Raw genomic sequence first — 24,873 nt, 5'->3', positions numbered from 1 at the left:
TTAGTTTATTATCTAAACTTTACATATTTTGCATATTGCGTTTTGAAAACTGAAACCGTTTTAATAGTTGTAAAAATTATTTTTTTTTTCTAATTTTTAACGATTACCGGACGTCTAAATATAAGTTCATCACCTACAAAATATGTTACTATTCATTCAATGTAAAAGTTTTTTTTTTTTTGCCTTTTGTTTACTTCTATGGATTAGTTTGTGTTTATGTTTTACTCTTCTGTCAAACAGAATATACCAACTTTAATTTTTTTCTATGTCCTGTGTCATTTTTAGGTGACAACTTGTGCAAGCTCTTCCTGCTTATTTAATCTGAAGCATATGATCTGAAGTAATGGAGTTCGTGGATCTAATATTAATACCAAAACTGGACGGTGTTGTAATGCATGCCCCACTCATGAAACCAGTGGACGGGACACTCTGTATCACCGGACACCACTTGATTCTGTCGTCCAGAAAAGAGGGTTTCGAAGAATTAATGGTGAGCGTAATTAACAGAACATTCATTTATTTTTATTTGCATTCTCTTCAGTTGTGACTCATTTTACGTGTGGTAGCCCTGTTCGGTAGGTGTCACGTTTGTGGTCAGCCAGCTCGCCTTATATTTATGATTCAAATTCGATTCCCGGCAGCTCCAACCCTAAGTTTTTAAAACAGTGGCAAGGAGATTTCACCTTCACCACCTTCCCCACAAACGCACTCCAACCCCTTCCGGGACTCGCAAAGATTGACTGCCTACCTCTTTCAGGACTCCTACAAACTCTTTGAAGTTTCCTCCCATGATCTTTTCTCCCGTTATGAACCTCCGTCTGCTGCGTCGTTCTCAGCTTGCCCCATTCTCCCTCGAGGTACTCCCGTTACACCCCCCGCTTAATGCTGCCACATCTCATAGTTACTCTCTTCATCTGTCTCTTAATGCCTTGATTTAGACGAGATGTTGAACGTTAATTCATGCACTGACTTTGACATCTAAACTAATTATATAAAAATACCATTTTGGATTTTTTTTTATGGGTAAAATTGAAAACTACTGGACTTATTTCGAAAATTCAGTCACTGTTATAAAGCTACATAATTCCTGATGGACTCAGTCTGTGTTTAGTTAGTTAGATACAGCAACATTTGTTACTAAAAATGACCAATTACCTCCTTTACTTAATGCTGAAGGTACAATTACAGACACACCAATATAAGTTTTCCATGTATATACCAATAAATACAGAGCTGAGTGCATGAGAACACTTTGCGAGGAAATAGGAAATCTAAATAGTGGACGAGTCCCACAATATTTCTCTACCTGATTGTATGACAAAAAAAAAAGCCAACCGTCACAATTGTTCCCAAGTATCTGTTCTCATCACTGCAGTGGAATCGACTGGAGACTGTGAGTGTGTGTGTCTGTGGGTGTGTCTGTGGCCAGCTGCTTCACCGGAACGTGGACCAGGTGGAGCGGAAGCCGAACGGTGTGCAGGGCGGCAGCGTCATCCTCAAGTGCAAGGACTTCCGCATCATCCAGCTGGACATCAGCGGGACCGACGACTTTGCGAAGGTCGCCGCCTCCTTGGAGGGCCTCTCTTCCATCGGTGAGCCAGCCGTCTTCAGCCCGAGCTCCACGCGCGCTCCAGGGGGTTTCCGATAGCTGACACACTTCTGCAGAACTGCTTCTTTGAGTATCCATATTTTATTAAGTTTGTAACATGCCAATCAACAGCCTAGGGCTTTAGCGGTGGGCATGACACATATAAACAGGTACAAAACAAAACAAAACAAAAAAGGCAAAAATAAAACAAAAACGAAACAATAACAAAAATGCAAGTACCTGGTGACACCCCCTCTCACCGGCACCAAAGTAGGCAAGCTCTACCTGAAGTGAAACCACAGGATGTACGCACATCCACAGTTGGCCAACACGTGAAATCAAACATATCAGATACTTACAGGAGACCAAAACAAAACAAAAAAATACCAATACAACAGAAATATGACGCATACATAATGGACTATAAGAACATAAAATTTTAAAACTGATAAATTAGAAAATTAAAAATCAATAATAGTAAGAAAAACCCTTACCGCAGAAAAAACCGGCAAGTCCAGTCCCTATGGTTTGGCTGTGTTAGGAGGTCAGAGTGGCCGCCCTGTACTGGCTTAGCGGAGAGGCCGCTCATTCCTTCCCCCGGATTCCCCACCCCGAGCGCTCAGTCACAACTGCTGCAAGTGTTTAAAGTCAGTAATATAATTGTGTTTATAAAAAAATCACACACATTGCCAACTAAGGAATGGAACTTTGAAGAAATTACTCTTAGTAGGTAGGTACTTAAGAAAAAACTAAATTTTTTTCCACACAGCTGAAAACTGCCTTTTAAACCTGCTATACCTTACAACTAGCTGGATCACCCCAATTTGTAAAAAAAAATATATAAGTATAGATTTTTATTAATTAATTTTATCATCTCCTGTTTAACTGTGTTATTAACTAAAAACCAACCAACCTTGTTTTTTAGGTTAAAACCAGTTTTTTTTTTATTTTATTATTATGTTATTTTGGTTCTCAGCATATTCAAATGAAAGCCTTACAACATCACGCTTTCTGCCACTCTGGGACTGAATCTTGATGAGAATCTAAATTGGACTAATCATATATCTTTTCTGTGTCGTAGACTTAGTTCTCTTTGTTTTGCCATAAAAACTATTAATACTGTAACTTCACATAAAGCAGTAATTGCTATGTATTATGCAAACATATATTCAATAATGAGATATGGTGTTATTTTTTGGGGAAATTCCTTAAATTGGCTAAAGATATTTAAGCTTCAAAAACGGGTTATTAGAATTATTTATAATCTTAGTAAGACAGATTCTTGTAGGCCTATTTTCCTGAATAACAAACTCTTAACATTTCCAGCCATTTATATATATTCGGTTGTCATTTATGTAATTCAAAATATTAAGTATGTAAAGAATAATGAAATACATAATCACTTTACCAGATCCATTTATAAGAATCACATTCCTTTTCATTCAACAAAAAAATACGAATTGAACCCTTTTTACATGGGCCTTAAACTAATAAATGTTCTACCGATATCCCTGTTAAATACAGCATCCCAATCACATACCATATTTAAACGACATCTCAAAGATTACCTACTACGAATAGCTCCATACTCTGTTAATGAATTCCTCAGTGCATCTACATAAATTGCTGCATTGTTTTTTATTATCATTTTTTATTGTAACATATATTATTGTGTTATAATGTATTTTTTTTTTATATTGTTTTGTTAGTGTATTATGATGTTGTATTTTATTTATAATGTTACTGACAAAACCTGGACATATGTACTGTCAAATATAGGACGCTAATAAATGAAATGAAAATGAAAAGTGTTGAACCAGAACAGTTATAACAGCAAAAAACTTAAGTCCAGCAAATCTGTATATCTGACTGGGACTTAACGACAGAAAGGGTATTTCCCCACAGGAGGAGGATTCTCCATAGAATGGGTACTTCCCTCAGTACAGTCAGGGATTTCCCACAGAATAGGAATTTTTTTAATGATCACATTTTGACTGTTATTCCCTAATTAATTTTATTTTAGAAGATTAATTGTTCGGATAATTTAATTAATAGGATCGTGATTAGTATATAATTTTTGTGCCTGTAAATCACAAAAAAAAAAACTAATGAGCATTTTTTTTTTGTTGTTATTAAAGTGGAACTAGTTGTTTCATTAAAAAAAATTATATTTGAAAGAATTATTTTTTATATAAAAAGCACATGGTTTAAATCATTGTGCTTTAAATCAGTCAACCCTGTCTGAAAGTAACTTTGCATGCAGCCAAAAAAAAAAGGTGCTAGCCAGTCTCTGGCAGCGGTTGACGCGTATCTCCGGCATGGTGCAGACGACGTGACGAGGATGTACCCGTTCTTCTACCGGCCCATGAGCCCCATCCTGGAGGACGGCTGGACGGCGTTCCGGCCGGAGACGGAGTACGCCCACCTGGTGGCCGCCCAGGGCGAGGAGTGGAGGATCAGCTACGTGAACAGGGACTTCTCGGTGAGGGCAGCGAGCACGTCACGCTCGTTCAAACGGAGCGCGTGTCTTTGCAAGCACCGGTCAGTTTATAATTTAGAGGCTTCTGTTTGAAAATGGAGGGGGGTTTCTTTTTTTTTTTTCTATACTGACTTTGTGGTGACTATTTTGGGACAGGGAATCAAGTTTGTTACATTTCAATTATTGCAAACGTTTGTAGGTGACGTGGTGTATTCGCGTCAATATATAATTAGCACCACGTCAACTACCTATGTGTGTATTTCAGTTTTGGTACTACTGTGCCGCTAGCCAGCAAGTGGTCAGGGGTCAGCAGCTCAATCCGTTGCCTGCACGTGAGAGCACCACGCCACACGTTTAATTCTTTTCGAGCATTTAGTATGCTGACACGTCGCTTTGCAGCGCCACAGAGTTGGCTAGAGTTCAGAGGCGAGTTGAGTTCCACGAAGAAGCGAGATGTTACGCCAGTTGTTGTTTTCGAAGTGGCCGCTAAAGTCTAGGAGATGCATTAATCAACCAGGGCACAGAGTCTGTTGGCCCTCGAGCCCTACCTATAGGCCTGTGCGAAGCTTCGACTAAGCAGATCAATTGAAGTTCTTTTTGATACTTGAATTTACTTCACAAGGAAATTTGATATTCATTTTATTTGAATTTGTGATGCAAAGCTTTGCATCTGTGAAGCTAGGCATTTGGTGCATAGCTTTAGAACATGGAAGCCAAAGACTCGCTCATGAAAATATTTAAGTTTTTTTTTTCCCCCATGAATACCTTTGGTTACTTAAAACAATCAAATGTGCCACTGAGGCTTGGTTTTATTAATGCTCTCAATATTAATATTATATATGGTTAGTTTATAATTTTTATATTAAATGGTTTTATATATAGGAGCCCAATTGGTTCATAACTTAATCAGTTCAAACATTACTAATGTTAAAAAAAAAATTTTTTATGTCAATCCAGTATTTTATAAAAAAAAAAATAAGTGTAATACAGCCTTGATGAGAACAATATTCTCAATTTATTTGACTTCGCAAATATTTTAAACATTTAATTTGATATTCGCTTCACATGAAAAAGCTAGCATTCGCACAGGCCTAGTTACTGAGGTGCACACTGTGGCGGCAGGCGCTTGCGAGTGAGGTTCCTAGATGTGACCCTTGGGTAGAGTATAGCCTGCAGTGACTGTAATTGTACACGGCTGATTGTGCAGAAGATAAGCATAGTAAATCGGTAAGGTTCTTGGAAATGCCTGCCTGTGTATTCATTGAAAGACACAATCAACTCTCGAGAAACACATCAGGCAGGCAAACAAGTGTGAATATTCTGAACCAAGTGTCCTCCTCTACCCCTTCCTACCCCACCTCCCTATCCCACCTCCCCTTGTGGTGCAGTTAAACACTCGTGGTGTCTAAAGAACAATTCCTAACACTACACTTTGTTATTCTTTTATTTTGATATTTTGTGTATGATACATGGAGACAAGATTTTATGGTTATATTTTTAATACAATTTCATTTTTAAAACAAGATTTCAGTGTTATCGTTTTAATTTTTAAAAATGCTGTTTAGTAATAATTACTCCACAAAATAGTGGTAATATTTATAAGTTGAATTTTTACGTCTTGGGCTTTTTAATTTTTGGTCTTATAACAGTTATTTTCTGAACAATAAAAATAAATTGATGGTTTGTGAGTGATTTAATGTGAGGTGCACAATAAAACAAATTAAATTAATTTTTCTGATCCATCCACTTTAGTGCAATTTTTTGTTTGGAAATGACGGTCTTTGAATTTCAAACATTAAAAGATAATTTTTTTTTATGATTTGTATTAGGTTATGGTTAAATGCCGGTTAATTCCATGATATAACTTTCATTTTGGTACTTCATAGTGTATTAACTTGTATTTCAGTATTATGATATGTATTTTCAGTGTTATTTCTGTTTTATCGCAATTCACCATATAATCTTGTCCCTAGTGGTGCAGTGTGGCCCGCAACACTTCAGCTGAGGGGGGAAATTGTCTCGTGAGGGGGGAGAGGTCGGAGACCACCGACCTAGCACGTGGTCGAGGGAAACCCTTGCCGCAGGGCTCGTGAGAGAGTGGGGCTTGTGCAGGTGTGCCCCACCTACCCCAGCGCCGTCGTGGTGCCCAAGTCGGTGGATGACGAGACGATCGTAGCCGCGGCCAACTTCAGGGAAGGGGGCCGCTTCCCCGTCCTCAGCTACAGGCACGACGGAGGGGTGAGAGTGTGTGTGTGTGTCATTACCGGAGAATAGCTTTCATGGTTTTACATTTAGTTCAGTTGCATTTTTTAGATCCAGTATTTCAGTTTTATTGGTTTATTTCAAATTTTTTTTTACTTATAAACATTTAGGTAAAAAAAATATTTTCTTATACTTTCTTCTGTAACATAAAAGTCATTAATTTCTGTAAAAACTATTTCTTGATTCAAATATTTTCTAATACGTGTGTTGGAGCAGCTTAATTCATTTAATAAAAACAAAAAAAAATGATATGGCAACCATTTGGATGTTTTAAGTATGTGCCAGTATCTTTGCATTAAAAATTAAATTCTAAGATATGCATGATTTTAAACAAATTATAAAAATAACTTGGTTTAAATCATAGTTAGAGCCACGGAAATTTCGCAAATTTCATTTAGTCGCAAGCTATAATGCAAACCTCCACACTGTCGCACTGTGTTCATGATTGGACCGCAGTTATCTGGACACGCCCCCTCTACGACCGTGAGCCAACGACGTCCAGCTGGGAGAGAAGTAAGCGAATCAGGTAGTGCCAAATAACAAGGATAAAAATGTTCTCGCCACGAAAATAAGCAATGGGAAAGTAAACAAGGGTCGAGCACACCTATAACTTTTAATTCTATCCTGGGGCCAGAGGAATCCGCGAAATTTCCGGAACTCTAATCATGGTTTATACAGTGTTTTAAACCATTGTGGTTTGAATCATGCAACCCTGCCCCGCGGGCCTCTTGGATCTGTGTGAGCTCTCTCTCGTGTGTCCGTGGGCATGTGGCATGGGCTCTACCCCGCCCGTCCGAGGAGGGCGGCCGTGTGTGTTTGCGCGTGTCGAGAGGACCCGGACTTGCTGTGCAGAGCGTGCTGATGCGCGGCAGCCAGCCCCTGACGGGGCCCAGCTCGCGGCGCTGCAAGGAGGACGAGCGGCTCATCAACTCCGTGCTGGGGCCGGGCAAGCGCGGCTACATCATCGACACACGCACCCAGAACCTCGCGCAGACCGCCAAGGTACAACTCTTCCCCCGAGAATTTCATTTGGTTTCATACAAGATCCTGTAAGTTTTTTAAACAAACACTACCTAACAAATATATTTACATGTTTCAGAACAAGAAGTTTGCTTTTTGTGTACAATTAAATAAATGTTATGAATAACTTTATAGCTCGATAAATTTAATTTCGTCTTATCCCAATCTAATCAAATTTTTAATCAAAATTGTATTATTTTCACAGTGTCAAATATTCTCATCACCCCAGGTTTTACGCAACTACAGATCATATCGTGTGAACATGTTGCTTGAGACAGGAACCCCCTTAAGGGGCACTGTCTCGTCAGGGGTGTATGTGTGTTAGTGAGGCGGGACGATAAGCGCGACGCTCGCTGGTGCTTCTAGCGCGGTGTCGTCTCTAAGTCTTCAGGGTGTCCGTAGAACAACTGTGAAAAAGGAACAATGTTCGTAACAGTATATGGCATAGAAATGAAGGTAAAGGTTTAGTGCAAGTCCCTTAAATGCTTTCAAGTATCTGTACCGCTTGTTTTACACCTAAATTATTATTCTAAAAACACGCCTTTTAGCTATTTTAACTCTTCTAAAAATATAGTTTAAAATTTAATCCAAAATCAAAACGTCTTTTTTGCCCTCAGCACGTTCTTAAAAGCCTTCCGTAATCAGACCCCACTTGGATATCATGTGTAGTTTTGAAATAGCGTGGTTTTTTTTAATGAAGATCTGCACACCGTATGTGTGCCTGGGTAGGCGGGGGCCTTAATTGTTATTCTTTGTGGGTACATTGGTTGTGACAATGAAAGTTTAACTATTCTACTTCGAATTTCAGGATAAAGAATATAAAGATAGTATTTCGTATGCATGAGTGTTTTATAATCAATGAATTTTCTCTGTTTTACACAGACTTTTAATTGGATTCTTTGTGTGTCCTAAATTTAAGGAGGGGATGTAGGATCTGACAAAACAAACATTGGTTTCAACAATTTTTATTCCATAATTAGTTTCTAATGTTCAAAATTTGCCTATGTTAAGGCTAAAATCACACAATAATAAATTTTCAAAAACTATGGCATAGTGTCTAATGACAGTAATATTAGAGTTGTAGTCATTCCCGAAAATGAGTTCAAAACTAAACACCAATGACTTCACTGGGAAAACTGTTTGTAGCAACCAGAAACCGTATTAACTTCAAATATTCTATTAGATTAAATACTTTTAACCCTTTCAGTGTATTCGACTTCTGAAGTGGACAATTTATATCCAATGATGCATGGAGTTTTTCAAAACTTGAATGTGTGGGTTACGGTGTACACATTCTAGTAGGCATCATTCTTTATGGCTCTGAAATAAATAAATAAATTTACTTTTATTCATTGTTATGAAATAATTATTCATTAATGAAATAATTATAGCGTGAGATATTATCACACAAAAAAAATAATAATTTAGTTACAATAAAAAAATCAAAATTCGGAATATCTTTAATGTTGACAAACTGTGACTGAAAGGTTTAACGAAACAGAATTTTGAAATCAAACCACAGAAAGTTGCAGTGGCCTAAAGTGTTTTGAAACCCAGATGGCATCTATTGGTACCTGTCTGTTCCTTTTAAATCCTCTACGTGATACATGTCAGTCTGTCCCGGCCGACAGCTGCGTGGGGTGTGTCAGTCTGTCAGTGGAAGCCAGTTGTTGAGTGACGGGGTTGGTTGCAGTCGCGCGGCGGCGGCTACGAGCTGCAGATACACTACCCGCAGTGGCGTCTCGTCAACAAGCCCATCGACCGACACAACGTGCTGCTCGACTGCCTCACCAAACTGGTCGAGGGTGAGTGGTGTTTGCTCGATTCAAATTATGTCTGCGTGTACGTAGCGCTTTAGGTTATTAGTGTTTTTGAAAAGAAAAAAAAAGTTTTAATTTTAATTACACATTTTAACTGCACAACAATAAATTTTAAAATTTTTTTTAGAGAAGTTGCTACTTAACCTTATGAATACAAGATTTAGAAACCATCTGTAGCATTAAAAATATTGTGAACACTTTACTTCTGAACTTATGCAAAATTTGTTATTTATATGTTACGTACTCTAGGTTGTCTTGTATTTAACAGTGTGGACCTGCTTTTATCTCGAAGGTTTCTAATACATTGCAAGCAGTATGAACAATTTTTAAGTTCTTTTTCTTGGAACAGAACACAGTTATGCCCAGATTGCATTCAAAAAAAATATATATATATAGTACTCGCTCTCCTGACTTACAGAAAAATTTTGTTTTAGGCTTGTTCTGGTACTTGTTAACCATAACATTTTTGTTCATAGCCCAGCTAATCCCAACACTTTCAGATTATTGATAAGCATTTCCATTCTGTAAAAAGGCATTTGAATGTTTTATTATTACATGCACATACATATACCTAAACAGCATATGAATACTTTAATTGGTACATGGTGCCGTATTTCTGACAAAATAATATATAATTTTTATATACAACTGTTTTCAAGGAAATAATAATATTACTATGTTACTATTGATTGCCATATTTAACAATCATCTTATGGGCCCCGCCTCTCTGGGCGTATATACAGTTTGCAAAGTTTCAGAAGACACCAGGCGATTTGAAAACTGCTCAAGATGTTCTGTGAATGAAGACCGCACATTCACATTGAGTCCACATGCTGGACATACATTACTTAGTTCGCCTTCAAGACAGAGTTCAACATGAGCGTTCAGACTACTAGCATAGTAGATTGTAAAATCACACTGTAGGCAGTGTTCCTCGTTACTCTCATGAATGCTGGGAACATGCTTCCTAAGATAACTTTCTTTCATAAAATCTTTTCCACAGATGTGACTTACTCTATTCTTCTCTCCAGAATGCACTGTCATGTCAAGCTTTTTCTCAATTTTGGTAAATGCCTTATACAAATATCACATGGAAACAGAACTGTTTAACACATATTGTACACTTAAAAAGTTCAGTTTTCACAAAATGTTTGCGGACATGCTTTACCAAGATCAATTTGCTGTACGTTGAGTAGTTACAAGTTTCACAGTAAATCTTCTGCTTTTCACGCCTGACAGAAATGTCTTTGGCCTAAAAAATTACCTTTCCATACTGCAACCTTTTTAGGAACGGTGTTTTGAAATTCCCAAAAAATCCAATTCATCAAACTGAATGTCTAGCTGAGCGCCAGCATAGGGAATTTTTGTCAGTGTGTTCCACATTTTGATCACAGTTCCCACCTGAAACAATTTTTTCTGACGAAACATTTAAAGAAAGTGGATGAAGTTATTTCATTCTTCTTTGCGATATGGCAATTTGAAGCTTTAACTTCACTTCCTTCCTTCTGAATAATAACATTCATTTAATTTGCTTTTTCAGCATCTTTAAACACAGGTGATGAACCATCACGTGAAAGACGTTTACTTACATCCGACTTGCAATTAGGAAATCAGAATGACTGCTTCACTTTGCCACCAAAATATTCAAAAGAAGGATCTAGAATTCTTAGCTATGTTGTGGTGACATTGATTTTCTTTACAACTGGTTTAACAGAGTCTTTAGAAAATATTACCATCTTCTCGAAAACTTCATCTGTCTATTTTTAAATAAATTCTTCCTCGCCAAGCATTTTACAGAAAGCATTCTAGAATAAGCTGAGGACAGAAGAGTAGTTGTGTTTCCATAATTAGTTTACAAACTGTGTTTTCAGGAGAGTGAAAATGGCTAAAACGCACGTTTCAAGAGTAATTTAGAGTCGTGAAAAGCCTAGAACAGATTTTGAAAACACTCAAGGGACTTGCACTACATATTTATCTTCATTTATCCGCCATCTTATATAATGGTTGCCGCTCAGATATCATAGTTGCACGATGCTTGATGAGAAGACTGTGCACTAGCTCTGAGCCCTGTGCTTGTAGGAGACACAACGCTAGAAGCACCAGCAAGCATCAGGCTAACACATGTATGTACACTCTTGACTGGACAGGCCCCTTGTTATTAGGCCTGTGCGAAGCTTTGACCAAGCGAATCATTCAAAACTATTTTTAACATTCAGTTTTTCTATTCCAGAGAATTTGCTATACGTTTTATTTGAAGCTTCAGTTGTGATGAAAAGATTTGTGTCTGACGTGAAGCTTTGCATTTGTTGCCAAGCTTTAAAACATTGGAAGCTTAAGATTTGCTCTGAATTTTGTTGTTGTTGTTGTTGTTTTTGTTGTTGTTGTTGTTTTATATGTTTTGCTTTAATAAGGTTGTAATTTTAAAAAAAGTTCAAAAGATGGCTCTCAGTTTCCTTTTATGAAAACATGGTTTTTTTTTTAATGTTTGAACGATGTTATATTGCCCAATTGGTTAATCACTTAATCAGTTCAAACATTACAAACTTAACAATTTTTTTTTTTACTTCAATCCTTTATTTTATAAAATACATAAGTATAATACAGGTTTACCGAGGACAGTATTCGCAATTCAATTTGAATTTGCAAATATTTTAAACATTCGATTTGATATTCGCTTTGCATCAAAAAACTAGTATTTGCACTGCTTATGATGATGTTTGAACAAGTTGAAGGCAACCTATGCACATGTAGAGTTCTGTCCAGTTGGAGGAATAGGCTTGTAAAATGATGTGGTCAGCTGGGACGGGCGCGTGATGTCTGGTGTGTGGTCGTGTTGGCAGCGTGCAACGACACGACGGCCTCGGTGGACAGGTGGTTGTCGCGCCTGGAGGCCTCCAACTGGCTGTCCCACATCAAGGAGACCCTGAACTGCGCCTGCCTCGTGGCGCAGTGCTTGGACCAGGTGCGCGGTGTCCGAGGGGACAAAAACACTTTTTTTTCTTTTCAATAAGTGAAATTACATTGAAAGGTCTTTTATCCGGCGTTCTATGCTTCAGCGCATTCTGTAATCAGTAGAGGCAAGATTATACGTGAATAGCGATAGAAGCAGGAAAAAACAGCAAAATTGAAGTCAATAAAACTCAAAACACCGTAATAGTTGTCAATACACCTCATAACACCGAAATGCAAGGCACAACACAAAATAAAGCAATATTATCTTATTTTATTTGTATTAGAATATAGTATTATTTTCTTATATCTTTAATTCAACCTTTTATTTAAAAACCTAGAATATGTCCTAAGTAAAACTTTATATATATATACACACACGCGCGCACGCGTACACACACACACACACACACACACACACACACAATACACAATACACACTATACAGACATGGTGTACAGAGAAACATAACAAGTAAATGTAGGTATAAGTATAATAATTAATAAGTTTGTGCTTTCAACATTGCACATTGATTTTTTTATTCATATTAATAGTAAAAAAAATTGGGCTTTAGACATTGGAGTTTAAAAACAAATCTTTAGCTGTACTTTTTGTTTATATTTATAACTTTCTCATACACTAAAGAACTTATTAAATGATTTTGTTGCAGTTTGTTTAACTTTCATCAATATGTGTATAATTGTTGTATGTACACATTTTAAGCATCCTACCATGAAATTATAAAGCAATTTATCGAAGTAATTAGGTGTTATATGTACTTATTATTCGCCTACATGTGTTTTTTAATTTTTAATAAGACGATAAAGATTAAATCCAGTATTTCTAATAATGAAATTTACTTTTTTTTATAACACTTTAAACTATTGGCTCTAGTAATCAGACACCATTCGAGCCGATTGTGTTAATATTTTTTATTGTGGATACGGTTGTTGGCCTTGGTGGCTATGTCGCATTACTGTGCTGCCTGCGGTTTTAGTTCGCTTAGAGTTTATTATTGTTACTGTCAATTTACACCTCTGTACATTTTTTTTCTAGTGGATTAAATTTCATATTTCAAATTTGAACACTAGGTATTTACTTTAAAACTATTTTGTCGTTCAATAAAATGATAAAATCGTTAATCTGACATGACTTTGGACTCTAATGGCCCAAATGAAAGACCTTTCACAGTAATATATACTCACGCGCACACACACACACATATACTGACACATTTTGACACCTTCCAGCTTAATATCTACAAAACTACTTAAGTGCCCTGTCATTGATCTAATGATTGCACAATTTAAATAAGGGAGCCAGTATTTGCATGCAACACTACATAAAGACTGCAATGTGTGTAGTTATGATAGTGTTCTTGGTTTTCTTTCTGGTATTGTGCCTTGTTCCTTGCTTCAGACAAACAACAGCCAACTGATTATTATTAAATGTTTGTACTATCATAGTCTGAAAAAGGTATGAATTTTGCTTGTCGTTTAAACTAACTCCAGATGGATATGCTCTTTTAAAACATTTTGACCGTATTTGTAAACACTTAAATAATTTTTTATATCAATATTCTTTACTCAAACATCTACTTCATTGTAAATAATTGCATTTAAATTTTGTCAAATTTCAAGTGTGTGTTAAATTAAATTTTTTCATACTAAAAAAGGCTTTTTTTATAGTTGTATGTTTTTTTCTTTCTTTTCTTTATGCTTGTGTTAAAGTACATATTTATTAATAATCTTAGCATTTATTGTGTATTTTGAGCTACTGAGAATTTGTCTCAGGTTTATCATAAATAGTGTGTCTAGTTATTTATAGAAGTTTTTTTTTTAGTCCAGCTGAAGATAAATAATAACTTCCCTGGCTTTCTTTATTTGTTTGAAGTCAGCCTTCAGCTGGATCTATTGATGACTGTAGCTCAGTTGTAGCCCGCGAGACACGCATCTGGAGACGGACGTGCTGTGTCTGTGCACGCAGGAGGGAGCCTCCGTGCTGGTGCACGGCTCCGAGGGGCTGGACGCCACGCTGCTCGTCACGTCCTTGGCCCAGGTCATCCTGAACCCTGACTGCCGGACCGTGCGAGGGTGAGCGTCCGGGACCTCTCTCCTTCTTCCCCTCTCTCTCCCTTCACCCTCTCTGTTACTACTCTCCGACCTCCCCTCTTCTGCCCCCCCTACCTTTCCTTTCTCTCCTACCCTCCCTCTTTTCCTTTCCACTCTCACCTACCCCTACCCTCCCCCTCTCTATAACCCTATTCTCTCTCTCTTTCCTCTCTCCCTTCTCTCTCTCCTTTCTCGCAACCCTCCCTCGTTTCTCTTTCTTTCTCTCTCTCTCTCGTGTTTAACTAAATATAACATAGAGATTTTTTAAATGCTTCCTTTTTTTTGCATGTGTGTGTGTGTGTGTGTGTGTGTGTGTGTTTTGCTCATATTTGTAGATACATATGTACTCTCAAAAATTTATCTCCTGCTGACTTACGGCCTGTTTCTAAAAGGACACGGAAAACAAAGAAAACCTGGACTAGTCAGAGAAAATTTTAAATTTAAGGGAAATATAATTTAGATCAAATATTTTGAATGAAAAGTTTATATAAAGGCTCTTTCTGTATCACTAACTTGTTAACCATTCCATGCATATCATATTTGGATTCAGTGTTTGTTGTGATGCTATCGTGCCAAGTATTTTTGAGCAGAGTCATATTTTGTAGCATGCGGGGCCAGATTCCAACTTGTGGTGTTGCCTCAGTGTGTGGTGATGTATTAGAAACATCATTTTGTGCATAGTTTTACCAGTCTTTTTGTCATTGTGGGGTGTGCATATTTCTGGCACAACACTGAAGAATCTGCAAGGCATAACTAAAGCAATGGTAGTAAGTTGCTAAAAAGTATAAAAGACGTGGAGAAGTCAGAGAATTCTGTTTGTGTATTTTGCAGTACAACCTGAAAATGTTTATGTAATTTTTTTACTCTGTTGAATTTTTTAATTGTTTTATTTTAATAAACCTATTTTAGTTATAAACCTAGTTTAGTTAAAAAATAATTGATGGTATGTGTTGTAGTTATTCATTGTATGCATTGTCAAAGCTTTGGAAAAAAAAAAATAGCCAGTCATGAGGACTGTCTACAGAAGTGAAAACTTAAAACTTTGTTTTTAAATGTGCAATATGTAATATGACATCATTTCTACGTCAAATTTACGTAAGAAAATGATTTTGGTATTATATCAGTACGATGTCAGCATGATATCATTTAGCGTTACATCATTTTTTTAATCACAACATATGTCAGTGGTATGTAAAAATTACGTAAAAATTCCATTACCTAGCTATGACTTACCAGTGATGTCAGACCTAGTTCATGTATTCACGTGGTCAAACTAACTTCACTTACTGCTACCACAGCATGTTGGTGGCGCGAACTCGCAAGATTTCACCCATCCAAAAAGAGTCCAACACGCACGTGATTCAGTCAAGCATACACAATGTATTGGTGTATGTACGCGTGTACATGTACACAAGTCGCTGCGCGTCGCCGGTCTGGCGCAACACGTCACCAGCATGTCGGTGACGCGAACCCACAAGTTTTGCCCCTACCAAAAAAATCGCTCGACGCAGCTAAGGAAGTTTTAAACTTCAAAAAAATCTTTTTGAGTTGTTTTGGTAGCGGGACGCGGGACGCCTCACTGCCGAGGTTGTTTGCGTGCGCAGGCTGGAGGCGCTGGTGGAGCGGGAGTGGCTGCAGGCGGGCCACCCCTTCCCCACCCGGCACGCCCGGTCGTGCTACTCCGCCAGCCGGTCGCGCGGCCAGGCGCCCACCTTCCTGCTGTTCCTGGACTGCCTGCAGCAGATACACGGCCAGTTCCCCTGCAGCTTCGAGTTCGCCACCTCCTTCCTCGTGGCGCTGTTCCAGCACTCCTACTGCTCCCAGTTCGGTGCGTGGGATCAGGAACAATATTGTTTAAATTCTACATACTGACCTGTATTTAGGTGTTCGTTGGTGTATTAAGGGCCCCTCCTACCCGGGCACACACACGGTGCGCAGAGCTTCAGGAAAAACAACGCGATTTCAAAACCACCCAATATATCCGAGTGGGGTCTGCTTACGAAAAGCATTTAAGAGTTCGCTGACGGCTGAAAAGGACTTTTGATTTCGGATTGAGTCTTTAAACTGTATTTTTTACAAGAGTGAAAATGGCTGCTAAAACGCATGTTTTCAGATTAATTTTTAGGCGTAAAACAACCAGTACAGATTCTTGAAAGCACTTAAGAGACTTGCATTACACCTTTATCTTCATTTCTCGGCCATATAATGTTACGGTCACCGCTCAAATTTCACAGTTGTCCTGTGACGACGAGAAGACTCCGCGCCAGTTCGGACCCTTGCGCTTAAGAGGCTATAGCGCGCTAGAAATACCAACGAGTGTCGCGGTTATCATCCCGCCTCACTAACACACACACACACACACACCTGACGAGGCGGTCCCTCTTAAGGGGCATTTCAGTGTTTACTGTCACTGGCGAGCCGCCTGTTTGACGTCTCCGCGATGGTCCGCGTAAGAGGGAGACTGGGCGTGACGCGCACACGTGTGTGAGTGAGTGTGTGTTTGTCGCTGCAGGCACGTTCCTGGGGACCTGCGAGGCGGACCGGGCGCGCCTGGGGCTCGCGGAGCACACCGTCAGCCTGTGGTCGCACCTCAACCGGCCGGACGTGCTGCAGTCCTTCCTCAACCCCATGTACGAGCCCAACGGCAAGGTCATCTGGCCCTCGGTGGCCCCCATGAGCCTGGTGAGTCCCCCCGGTCGCAGGGTTGCAGGCGTTCCCGTGACCCGGTGCTCTCGTTCGTCCTGCCTGCTCATGCCTCAACTCATCACCCCTCGCCGTCTTAACGACCCAGAGGTCAACAAGACGTTAAACCGTATTTCATTCATTCATTCATTAACATGTATGTATTTATATGGCCAGTGTCTTTCAGCTATACCCTTTGACCTCACCCAGTGTTTCAGTAACCTATCTTTATTAATTTTCTACTACTTCTTTCATTGGCTGACATCTGAACCAGACAGTTGTGTTATTTAACCAGGCCATTCGCAGTCCAGCAGAACTGATATTGGAAAGCTGTTATCTGTTTGCAAACAGTTGTTGTGCGACTAAATTAAATCCCAGCCAATTATGTAATGAATGTATTGCTGCCTATTCTTTATTCTGCTTTTCGTAAACATTGCTGCCCCTGCCTATTTAGTTTTACGGAATATCATGTATACAGTATACAGTAGAACCTCATTTTTACGTACCCGCGATATACGAATTCCCGCGATTAACGTATTTTTTTACATGCACTGTCAATTTCCCTATACTAATAATGCATTCTTTTCCCGCCTTGTGCAAAAGCATTTCCCGCTGTTTACGTAGAATTAGTGCTGTATTTCGTGGCAAACCATCGGAAAATTTAGAGAAAACAAATTCTCAAAATGAATAGAGTGAAGTTTAATTATTAAGCGTTACTGCATGAGTGTATGGTCACCACAGCTTCGTTCGCCATTGTAAACAACTTACTTTTTTTTTTTGTGTCAGGTGCTATTGTACACCATACGGCCATGAACCAAACCATTGGTGACATAAACATGAAAATTAATAAGTACTTTTCTTAGCGTTCCCCTTTAATCTTAAATGTATTATGCATGAAAATAAAGGTGAAAACTCACATTTTAAATACACAAAAGAGCGGGTTACCGTTCCATTATTAAAATATGTTTTAAGCAATGTACGAGTTTCCTATAAATATGGCGTCTTCGTGCATATTTGGCGATGTTCATTTTAACACATTAGAAACATTCTGAAAAGTCAAATGGCTGCAATGAATATCCAAACAATGCAATGGCAATTTAACTTCTATTCCTCAATGTAAACAATTATATTGATGGTGGTAGCTATCGTTTTATAGTATTATTTCTCAAAAAATCTGAAATTAATAAAACTTTAACACGTAATTAAATACAAAGTTCAAAAATCAATTGTGTTACAAAATTTTAGCACCAAGTGGCTATATCAAGATGCTTCAACATTCTCATCTCTTACACAAGAACAGCAAATTTCATGTTTAACTTTCGGCAATAATGAAGAACGGCGATTTTGGATATATTTATAATTTTAATCATGTGAGATAGTGAAGTTTTAGTTAATATATAAAAACGTAACCGTCTCTGACATATTATTTAGTGTGGTATATATTTTCTTATTGTTTCCCATATAGTAAGATGATAAAAAAAATTTGAACATTTCCCTCATTTTGCATTTTCCCGGTTTTTACATATTTTTTTCCTGGTCCCTTGAAATATGTAAAAATGAGGTTCTACTGTAACTTCTCTTTCTCAGATCTTGCACTTTCCTGCATTTTGTGAGTGGTTTTTCCTGGAGGTGTGTAATTATGGAGTCCCACTGTTCCGTGTCTAGTGTTAGTTTCTTGGCCATGTGATTGTTGCATCGGACGTTCTCTGGTGAGTTCACTAGGATTTTCAATGATGGCTGTCGGGTTTTCTCAGGGAGCTCCTACCTGTTCCAATTCCCCTCCCTTTTATCTATCCCATTCCTGCTCCACCTTGAGTCTCTGTTCCGTGTTGGCTTTCTAGGATGTGGAAGCAGGTGAGCTCGGAGGGTAGGACCCCAGCCTTGGGTTCTCGCTCATGTACGGTCAAACCTCAATGATACAAACCTGAAGGGACCATAATTTTGTCAATTTGCAATAACGAGGTTTGGATTAACCAACTATTACAAAATTAAATCGTAACATTTATATAGTTTATAAATCAAATTCAAATCAATTTAAATTTTGCAACAATTTTATACTACACAAATTAACAAAATGTATTTTTTTTAAGAATATTGTAAAATACAATATTAGAATTGCTATACCTGTGGCTTAAAAAATTATTTTTTTACTATATCACACTGTGGAGGTATGCTTGTACGTACTGCCCGTGCTATCGACAGCCTCTTTTGCGAAGATACTTGTGCCAGTCCACAGAAAGTGCTATTAGAACTATTGTTGTGAAAAGGTGATGAATGCATTTAAGCTCAAAAATAAAAATAACTTTTAAATTACTGTGAATATAACGAAAAATTAAGTAAATATGAATAATAAGGAATATTATTATTATTTCAATTATTTGGTGTTTCCAGACCAACCCTGGCTTGATGCAAGCCCATTGGTTGGCAACCGAATGGCTAGGAGCCACTCTAGCTGGGCATTTTATTTTGACCCAGCATTCTGAGAATGTAGCAAGGTCCGGCAGGTGGCCTGGGGAAATTTAGCAGCTCCGAGGACTGTGACCACGATTGGTTTACTTCATGGAGGCCGTGCCCAGATTTACCTTTCAGCTTGCGGCGTGTCTTTCTGCCCACTTTGCCATCAACGGGCAATTGCGCTTCAACCGTGTGGAGTTGCAAGATGTTAAACAGTTCCTCTTATCTAAAACAAAACGCCATTCATTTTTTATCTTTTATTTTCTCCTGTTGTTTTACTGTGTCTTTTTATTAAAATGTTAGTTCACTAATAGACTTTTTTCAGTTTTAGTTACTGTGGAAAAAAAAATTCAAATAACATTATTTTCCTACGTTTTTTTCATTAACATGTGTACGTATACTAAATTAGAACAAAGTATTCTAGTTTTGTAGTTAACTGTCTAATTACTTTATGTACATGTGTGTGTGTGTATATGAAAGTAAAAGGTCTTTAATCAGCCCTTTGTGGTTTGGCAATTCTGTAATCCAGTACCAATTCACTCGCATTCAATTTTTTTCCGGGTGGACTTCACCTGTTAGCGTCAGCTGCCAAGTCAATTACATTTCACATTTTTGCCCTTCAAAACTATATTGGAGTTCGATAATCTGGCAAAATCTCTGTTCTGGAATGGACTTGGTCCCTAGCCTGCCAGATTAAAGACCATTTTATTGTGATTTTTTTTTTAGTTAATTTCATGGTTTGTTTTTAACTGACCAACCTTCCCTGCCAATGCAGACATTCCATTTTTGCATCTACGTGGTTTAAAAACAGATACTTAAAAAGGGTGTTGCAGAATTATTTTTTTAGGATATAGCAATTTTTTGTTCCTTGCGTGTTGTTGTTGTCGTTGTTTTTTTTTTTTTTTTTTTTTTACGCCTTTCAGCTACCATATGTCGGATTCGTCCCTTGAAATGTACACGGTAAAGATTCCCGAAGGGCGGTCGCCTGGCTGGGGAACGATACCGGTGGTGGTGGTGTTTGAGAGAGGGGAGTGGCGCGGGCCCCACAGGGCCTCTGGGACGAGGTGTTCCTGCGCTGGACGGTGAGCCAGGCCCCGCAGGCGGAGGCGTGCCGCACGGCCGCGGCGCTGCGCCAGAGGGACCAGGAGCTGCGCCTCAAGGCCGCGCGCCTGCGCCGCCAGCTGGCCGACCTCGAGCGGGAGGCCGTGGAGGCGGGCGTGCTGGCCCCGGCCTCCCGGCCCCCCGCCCCGCCCGTCGTCGCCGCGCAGGTCGCTTGAAGCAAGGCGTGCGCTTTCTGCATCAGACACGTCTACGCCTAGCCCCGCGCCGTTCATCCCGGGAGTACCTGTAGACGTTCATCCCGAAATTGATGGAATGTGATTTTTTTTTTTTCGTTTATATAAGTATGCACTTTAAACGAATAAGTTAAATGTCAAACAAATAATAAAAGGTCAGTTTTTACTACCCTGTGTGTGCACTTTAAAGAGATAAATATTTTTAAAGTGAGTTACGTTCATACCAAATTCAAAATTTTTTTCATCAAATATTATTTTTTTCAGTATTTATTTCCACAATTAATTTACACTTTCGCATAAGTATTGTAGTGTGCTATGATACTGATTTTTTTTTTTTTTTCATGTATGATAGTATTGTTTAATCCTGAATTCCTGTAAGTTCGTTCTACCCACCCCCCCCCCCCCCCCTTTTTTTTTTATATTAAAAAAAGTCCACTGAGGTCAATTCGAACTACATACTGGAATCCTGGAATTGAGTGCAGTTTCATTTTTGTGATTCACGTGGAATGTCCACACACTGATGCATGAAGTGATGTCTGTGCAGAAAGCTATAGTACATTCCAGGAGTCGAGAACTATGTGTCTTGCATTATATTGCCTGGTTTATCACATATTTTATTGCTGTGATCACACATATATATATATATACTTTTTTTCATCTTGGGTGTTTAAATACAAAATAAAAATATGCTAATGGAATCTAATTAAAATTGTTAATCTCTTTGATTCTTTCCTGTGCTTAAATTATAGTCAACATAGCATTGATATGATAATTCTGCCACTCTTTAATTTGTTATAATTTGTAGTGTTAAGCAGTGTGAATTTTCAGACATTAAATGATAGTTTTTGTATGGGAAAATCCAGTATTGAATTTTATTTTGTTGAATGAACTTTTTTTATTTATTTTATATTATTGTTGACAACATTTTGTAATTTGCTTTGAGTAGGAGACGGCTTTCCAGCTTGGCTTTGCTAATGAAACATTTGTATCTTTTAGTGCTATCCATTGGTTGAAAACTTTGAAGTGGATTAAGCACATAAACATGGTTTTCATTTTTACCAAGATCCCTTCCCACATTATATACATTCGTTAAACAGAATCTATAAACTTGCATTGTAATATGCCACTGAGTGCAGTGGTCAAATAACCTAGTGTCTTAGGTCATTCTTGTAAATGTGTAAATAATACCCCATGTGCATGTTACATGATCTCTGCATAGACAACAATGAGGGTTCATCACTCTGACAATGAAACATCAACTATCGCTATTGGTGTGCCTCACTCTCTTCATGTTAATTCTGTTTGGAAGCCCACTGCTAGAGCCAAGATTTTGTGGTGTCATAGAAAAACAAATTTCATCATTGAAAATAGAGGATTTTGTCTTGATTGTCATTAAAAATTAAAACACATGTAATAATAAGTTTGTGTCAAGTCTTTGAATATATATACTGTATAGAAGTCGCGAGTGGATAGGATTTACTCTACGTTTTTCAGAAGCGTACGAGGAGCAGCTTGGGAACTTCACCGCTGCAGTGCGCTGCCGTAACGCCCTGTATCGTCTTAGTTGTTATTTACACGTTAGAGCGCAGAACTGTCGCCCGCTGTCATTCCCCGCACCCCCCACCTATCATTCACTGCAGCTCAAGGTTGTTCAACAAGAGGGGGAAGGGGTGTTTGAAGAGTTCGAAACTTGTCTGCTAGGGACCACCACAAGTCGATGCCCTAGAGATGGTGGCGATTGCGGCGGTGAATTAACCAACTACCTCAAAACCGTATTAGAAATTTTAACCTGGGCTGGCGACTTCTATACAGTATATATATTCAAAGGTCAAGTTCAGCTGCTTCAACAATTCGTGGTAACACACTTCAAATGTGTACATTAAACAGTACTACGTATTAGTGTATTACATATTTTGATGAGAGTAAGTTAAACAAAAATCTGTAACTAAAACATTCAATAATAAAAAAAAAATTTGATGTTAAAAGCCAAAAATTGTTATACATTTACATTTTTTTGTGATGTTTCTCTATAGGCCTTTACCTATAACTGACTTATATCAACTATATTTACTTTACTTAAAAATATATATATATACAGAATTTAAAAAGTGTTTTTACTTCATAAATAACACTTTAAGTTTTTAAATAATAACCTAACTCAAGATTTATGGAATGATTTGTATATTTTAATATAACTATAATTGAGGCGCATTTCTGTGTTATGCGATATTGACTTTTATTTTGGGGTTTGTCTGAGCATTGACTTAAAGTTCGCTGTTATTTTTATTTTATTACTATTCACCATATAATTTTGCCTCTACCCATTGCTTCACCCATGTAGTGGTTTATTTTGTCCCACAAACTTGATAGTATCAATTAAGTTAAGGGAGGGGGGGTTAATTAGTAGTAGTAGTAGAAATTATTTTGAAAAAAGTGTTTTAAAACGGTTATGTTCGAACATGTTAAGAAAACTTTGAATATGCTAGAACCGTTTTGTCAGTTATTTGCATGATTATTTGATTTTTTTTTTTTACTCCTCTATTTGTGTATTTATTTGTGGTATTATATATAATTTTTTTGTTATTTAATATTGTGAAATCTTCTTTTGTGAGACGGATTGCCTACCATCAATGGCTTGAAAGTTGTGATGAACCTTCATTTTTGTTTTACACTTTACACATATATTTTGATATGCTTCTTCATAAATGATTAAGTTTGTGTGTCCAATGTTAGTTTTAAAATGTTTTGAACTCTATTTGTTATTAAAAATATATTTGTCTAACCTATTTTGTTCTTGTAATTTTATAATTTGTATAGTGAACTGAAAAATATTTTGTTGCTAATGATTATATTTATACAATAAAATGAAATGATGTAATATATTTGGTGATCTGAACTGTGATTTTTTATTTTTTTTATGAACTTATTTATGTTTGAATATACTTCATTTTTATTCTTGGGTTTTGTTTTGAATTACTTTGTATTGTATATAATTTTGTAAAAATAAATTGTTGTCCAACAGATGTATATCGCTTATTATTTTACAACTGCATCATTACAAGACTTGCCTCATCCATTAAGATTCATCTTCTAACAGAAGTTTGTCAACATAATTTTATTTGTATGTGTAATCTTGTGTAGTAAAATAGTTTTAAAATACTAGGTTTTTAAATTTAGTTTGTATATTAAACAGCTTAAATTAATACATCCTATGACAATTAATGTTTGCACTCTAAATTTAAACTTGCCTCATACGTGATTAATTTTGTGGAAAATTTTTAAGCTATTTTTTTTTATTATTGTGTAATAGGCCCAAAAGAAATTTTGGCTTTGCTAGCTTTCTTATAAAGGTGACTGACATAAATTTCAGACTCTACTGCACTTAATTTACAACAGGGAAAGGTTTTTAACCTGGCACCTTCGAAACCACTGCCATTCCGTATTAGCGATTTTGACGAATTACTGATTGTCACAACACCAGAATTGGTAGTTTTACCGTGAATACCTAATGTTATTTAATGTAACCTACTAGAAACAGGATAAACTGTACTATAATGAAAACTGACAGTAACAAATTTAGCGAACTGAAAACACCGGCAACGGAGTGATGCCACCTGGCGTCCATGCCAACAGCTGGAATCTCCCCTCCCCCTCCTCGAAAAAATCAGATTGTGATCAGTTTGATTAGTGCCAGATTACAGTATACCGGATTAAAGTCCTTTCACTGAATTCTAACAAAACTTGTAGCTGTCCACTCCCTTGCCTTGCATCTCGGACATCGTGTCTGTGAACCTGTCGTTCTGATGTGTAGATGAGTGTTGTCATTCGTTCAATCTGGACCATCACCCTACTTCGACACTTGTCGTCTCATAAGCTCTGCCCTACCGGATCGGAGCGAACATGGTTGAAGTGGAACGTATGTTGGGATACGTTTTCTGACGTGAACTGCAAACATTACAGAGCCGTCCGAGACAGGCAGAGGGAGCAAAATGCCCGGGCACCATGGGGACCCAGTTGAGTTTCGAAAAATTATTATACCTGAGAATGCCCCAACAGTAGGACAATTACAAGTCTATTGCTAATATATTCATTGGAAATCTTACAAGTTAAACAATACTTGCAGATTGCATTTACAGTTATGGCCAGTAGGTAATTTTTACAGTATTTTCAATTATTTTTTTTAAATTGTGGGTTTTGAAAATTTGTCTTATTA

General features: G+C 37.7%; 1 protein-coding gene across 1 annotated transcript; it reads left to right on the top strand.

Annotated features, from left to right (window-relative positions):
* The first annotated feature begins 208 nt into the window (after positions 1-208).
* On the top strand, positions 209-23,677 carry LOC134532016 (myotubularin-related protein 9). Its single transcript, XM_063368141.1, has 11 exons — positions 209-490; positions 1,430-1,592; positions 3,916-4,070; positions 6,180-6,305; positions 7,182-7,331; positions 9,043-9,154; positions 12,010-12,131; positions 14,105-14,211; positions 15,834-16,057; positions 16,742-16,911; positions 20,415-23,677. Exons 1-11 carry the CDS (start codon positions 344-346, stop codon positions 20,640-20,642), a joined length of 1,704 nt encoding a protein of 567 aa, XP_063224211.1. The 5' UTR covers positions 209-343; the 3' UTR covers positions 20,643-23,677.
* The last annotated feature ends 1,196 nt before the right edge of the window (positions 23,678-24,873 follow it).

Source organism: Bacillus rossius, chromosome 5, assembly GCF_032445375.1.
Source record: "Bacillus rossius redtenbacheri isolate Brsri chromosome 5, Brsri_v3, whole genome shotgun sequence".
In the NCBI taxonomy this organism is placed as follows: domain Eukaryota; kingdom Metazoa; phylum Arthropoda; class Insecta; order Phasmatodea; family Bacillidae; genus Bacillus; species Bacillus rossius.
Note: the sequence above shows the minus strand (reverse complement) of the source record. Positions and strands in the feature narration are given on the sequence as shown.

What these genes read in the sequence shown, in the direction of transcription:
- LOC134532016 (XM_063368141.1), top strand. Translation starts at nt 344, where the DNA reads ATGGAGTTCGTGGATCTAATATTAATACCAAAACTGGACGGTGTTGTA. An exon ending in GCTACAGGCACGACGGAGGG is followed by an intron (nt 6,306 to 7,181) that starts GTGAGAGTGTGT and finishes CTTGCTGTGCAG; the next exon opens with AGCGTGCTGATGCGCGGCAG. An exon ending in CTCCTACTGCTCCCAGTTCG is followed by an intron (nt 16,058 to 16,741) that starts GTGCGTGGGATC and finishes TTGTCGCTGCAG; the next exon opens with GCACGTTCCTGGGGACCTGC.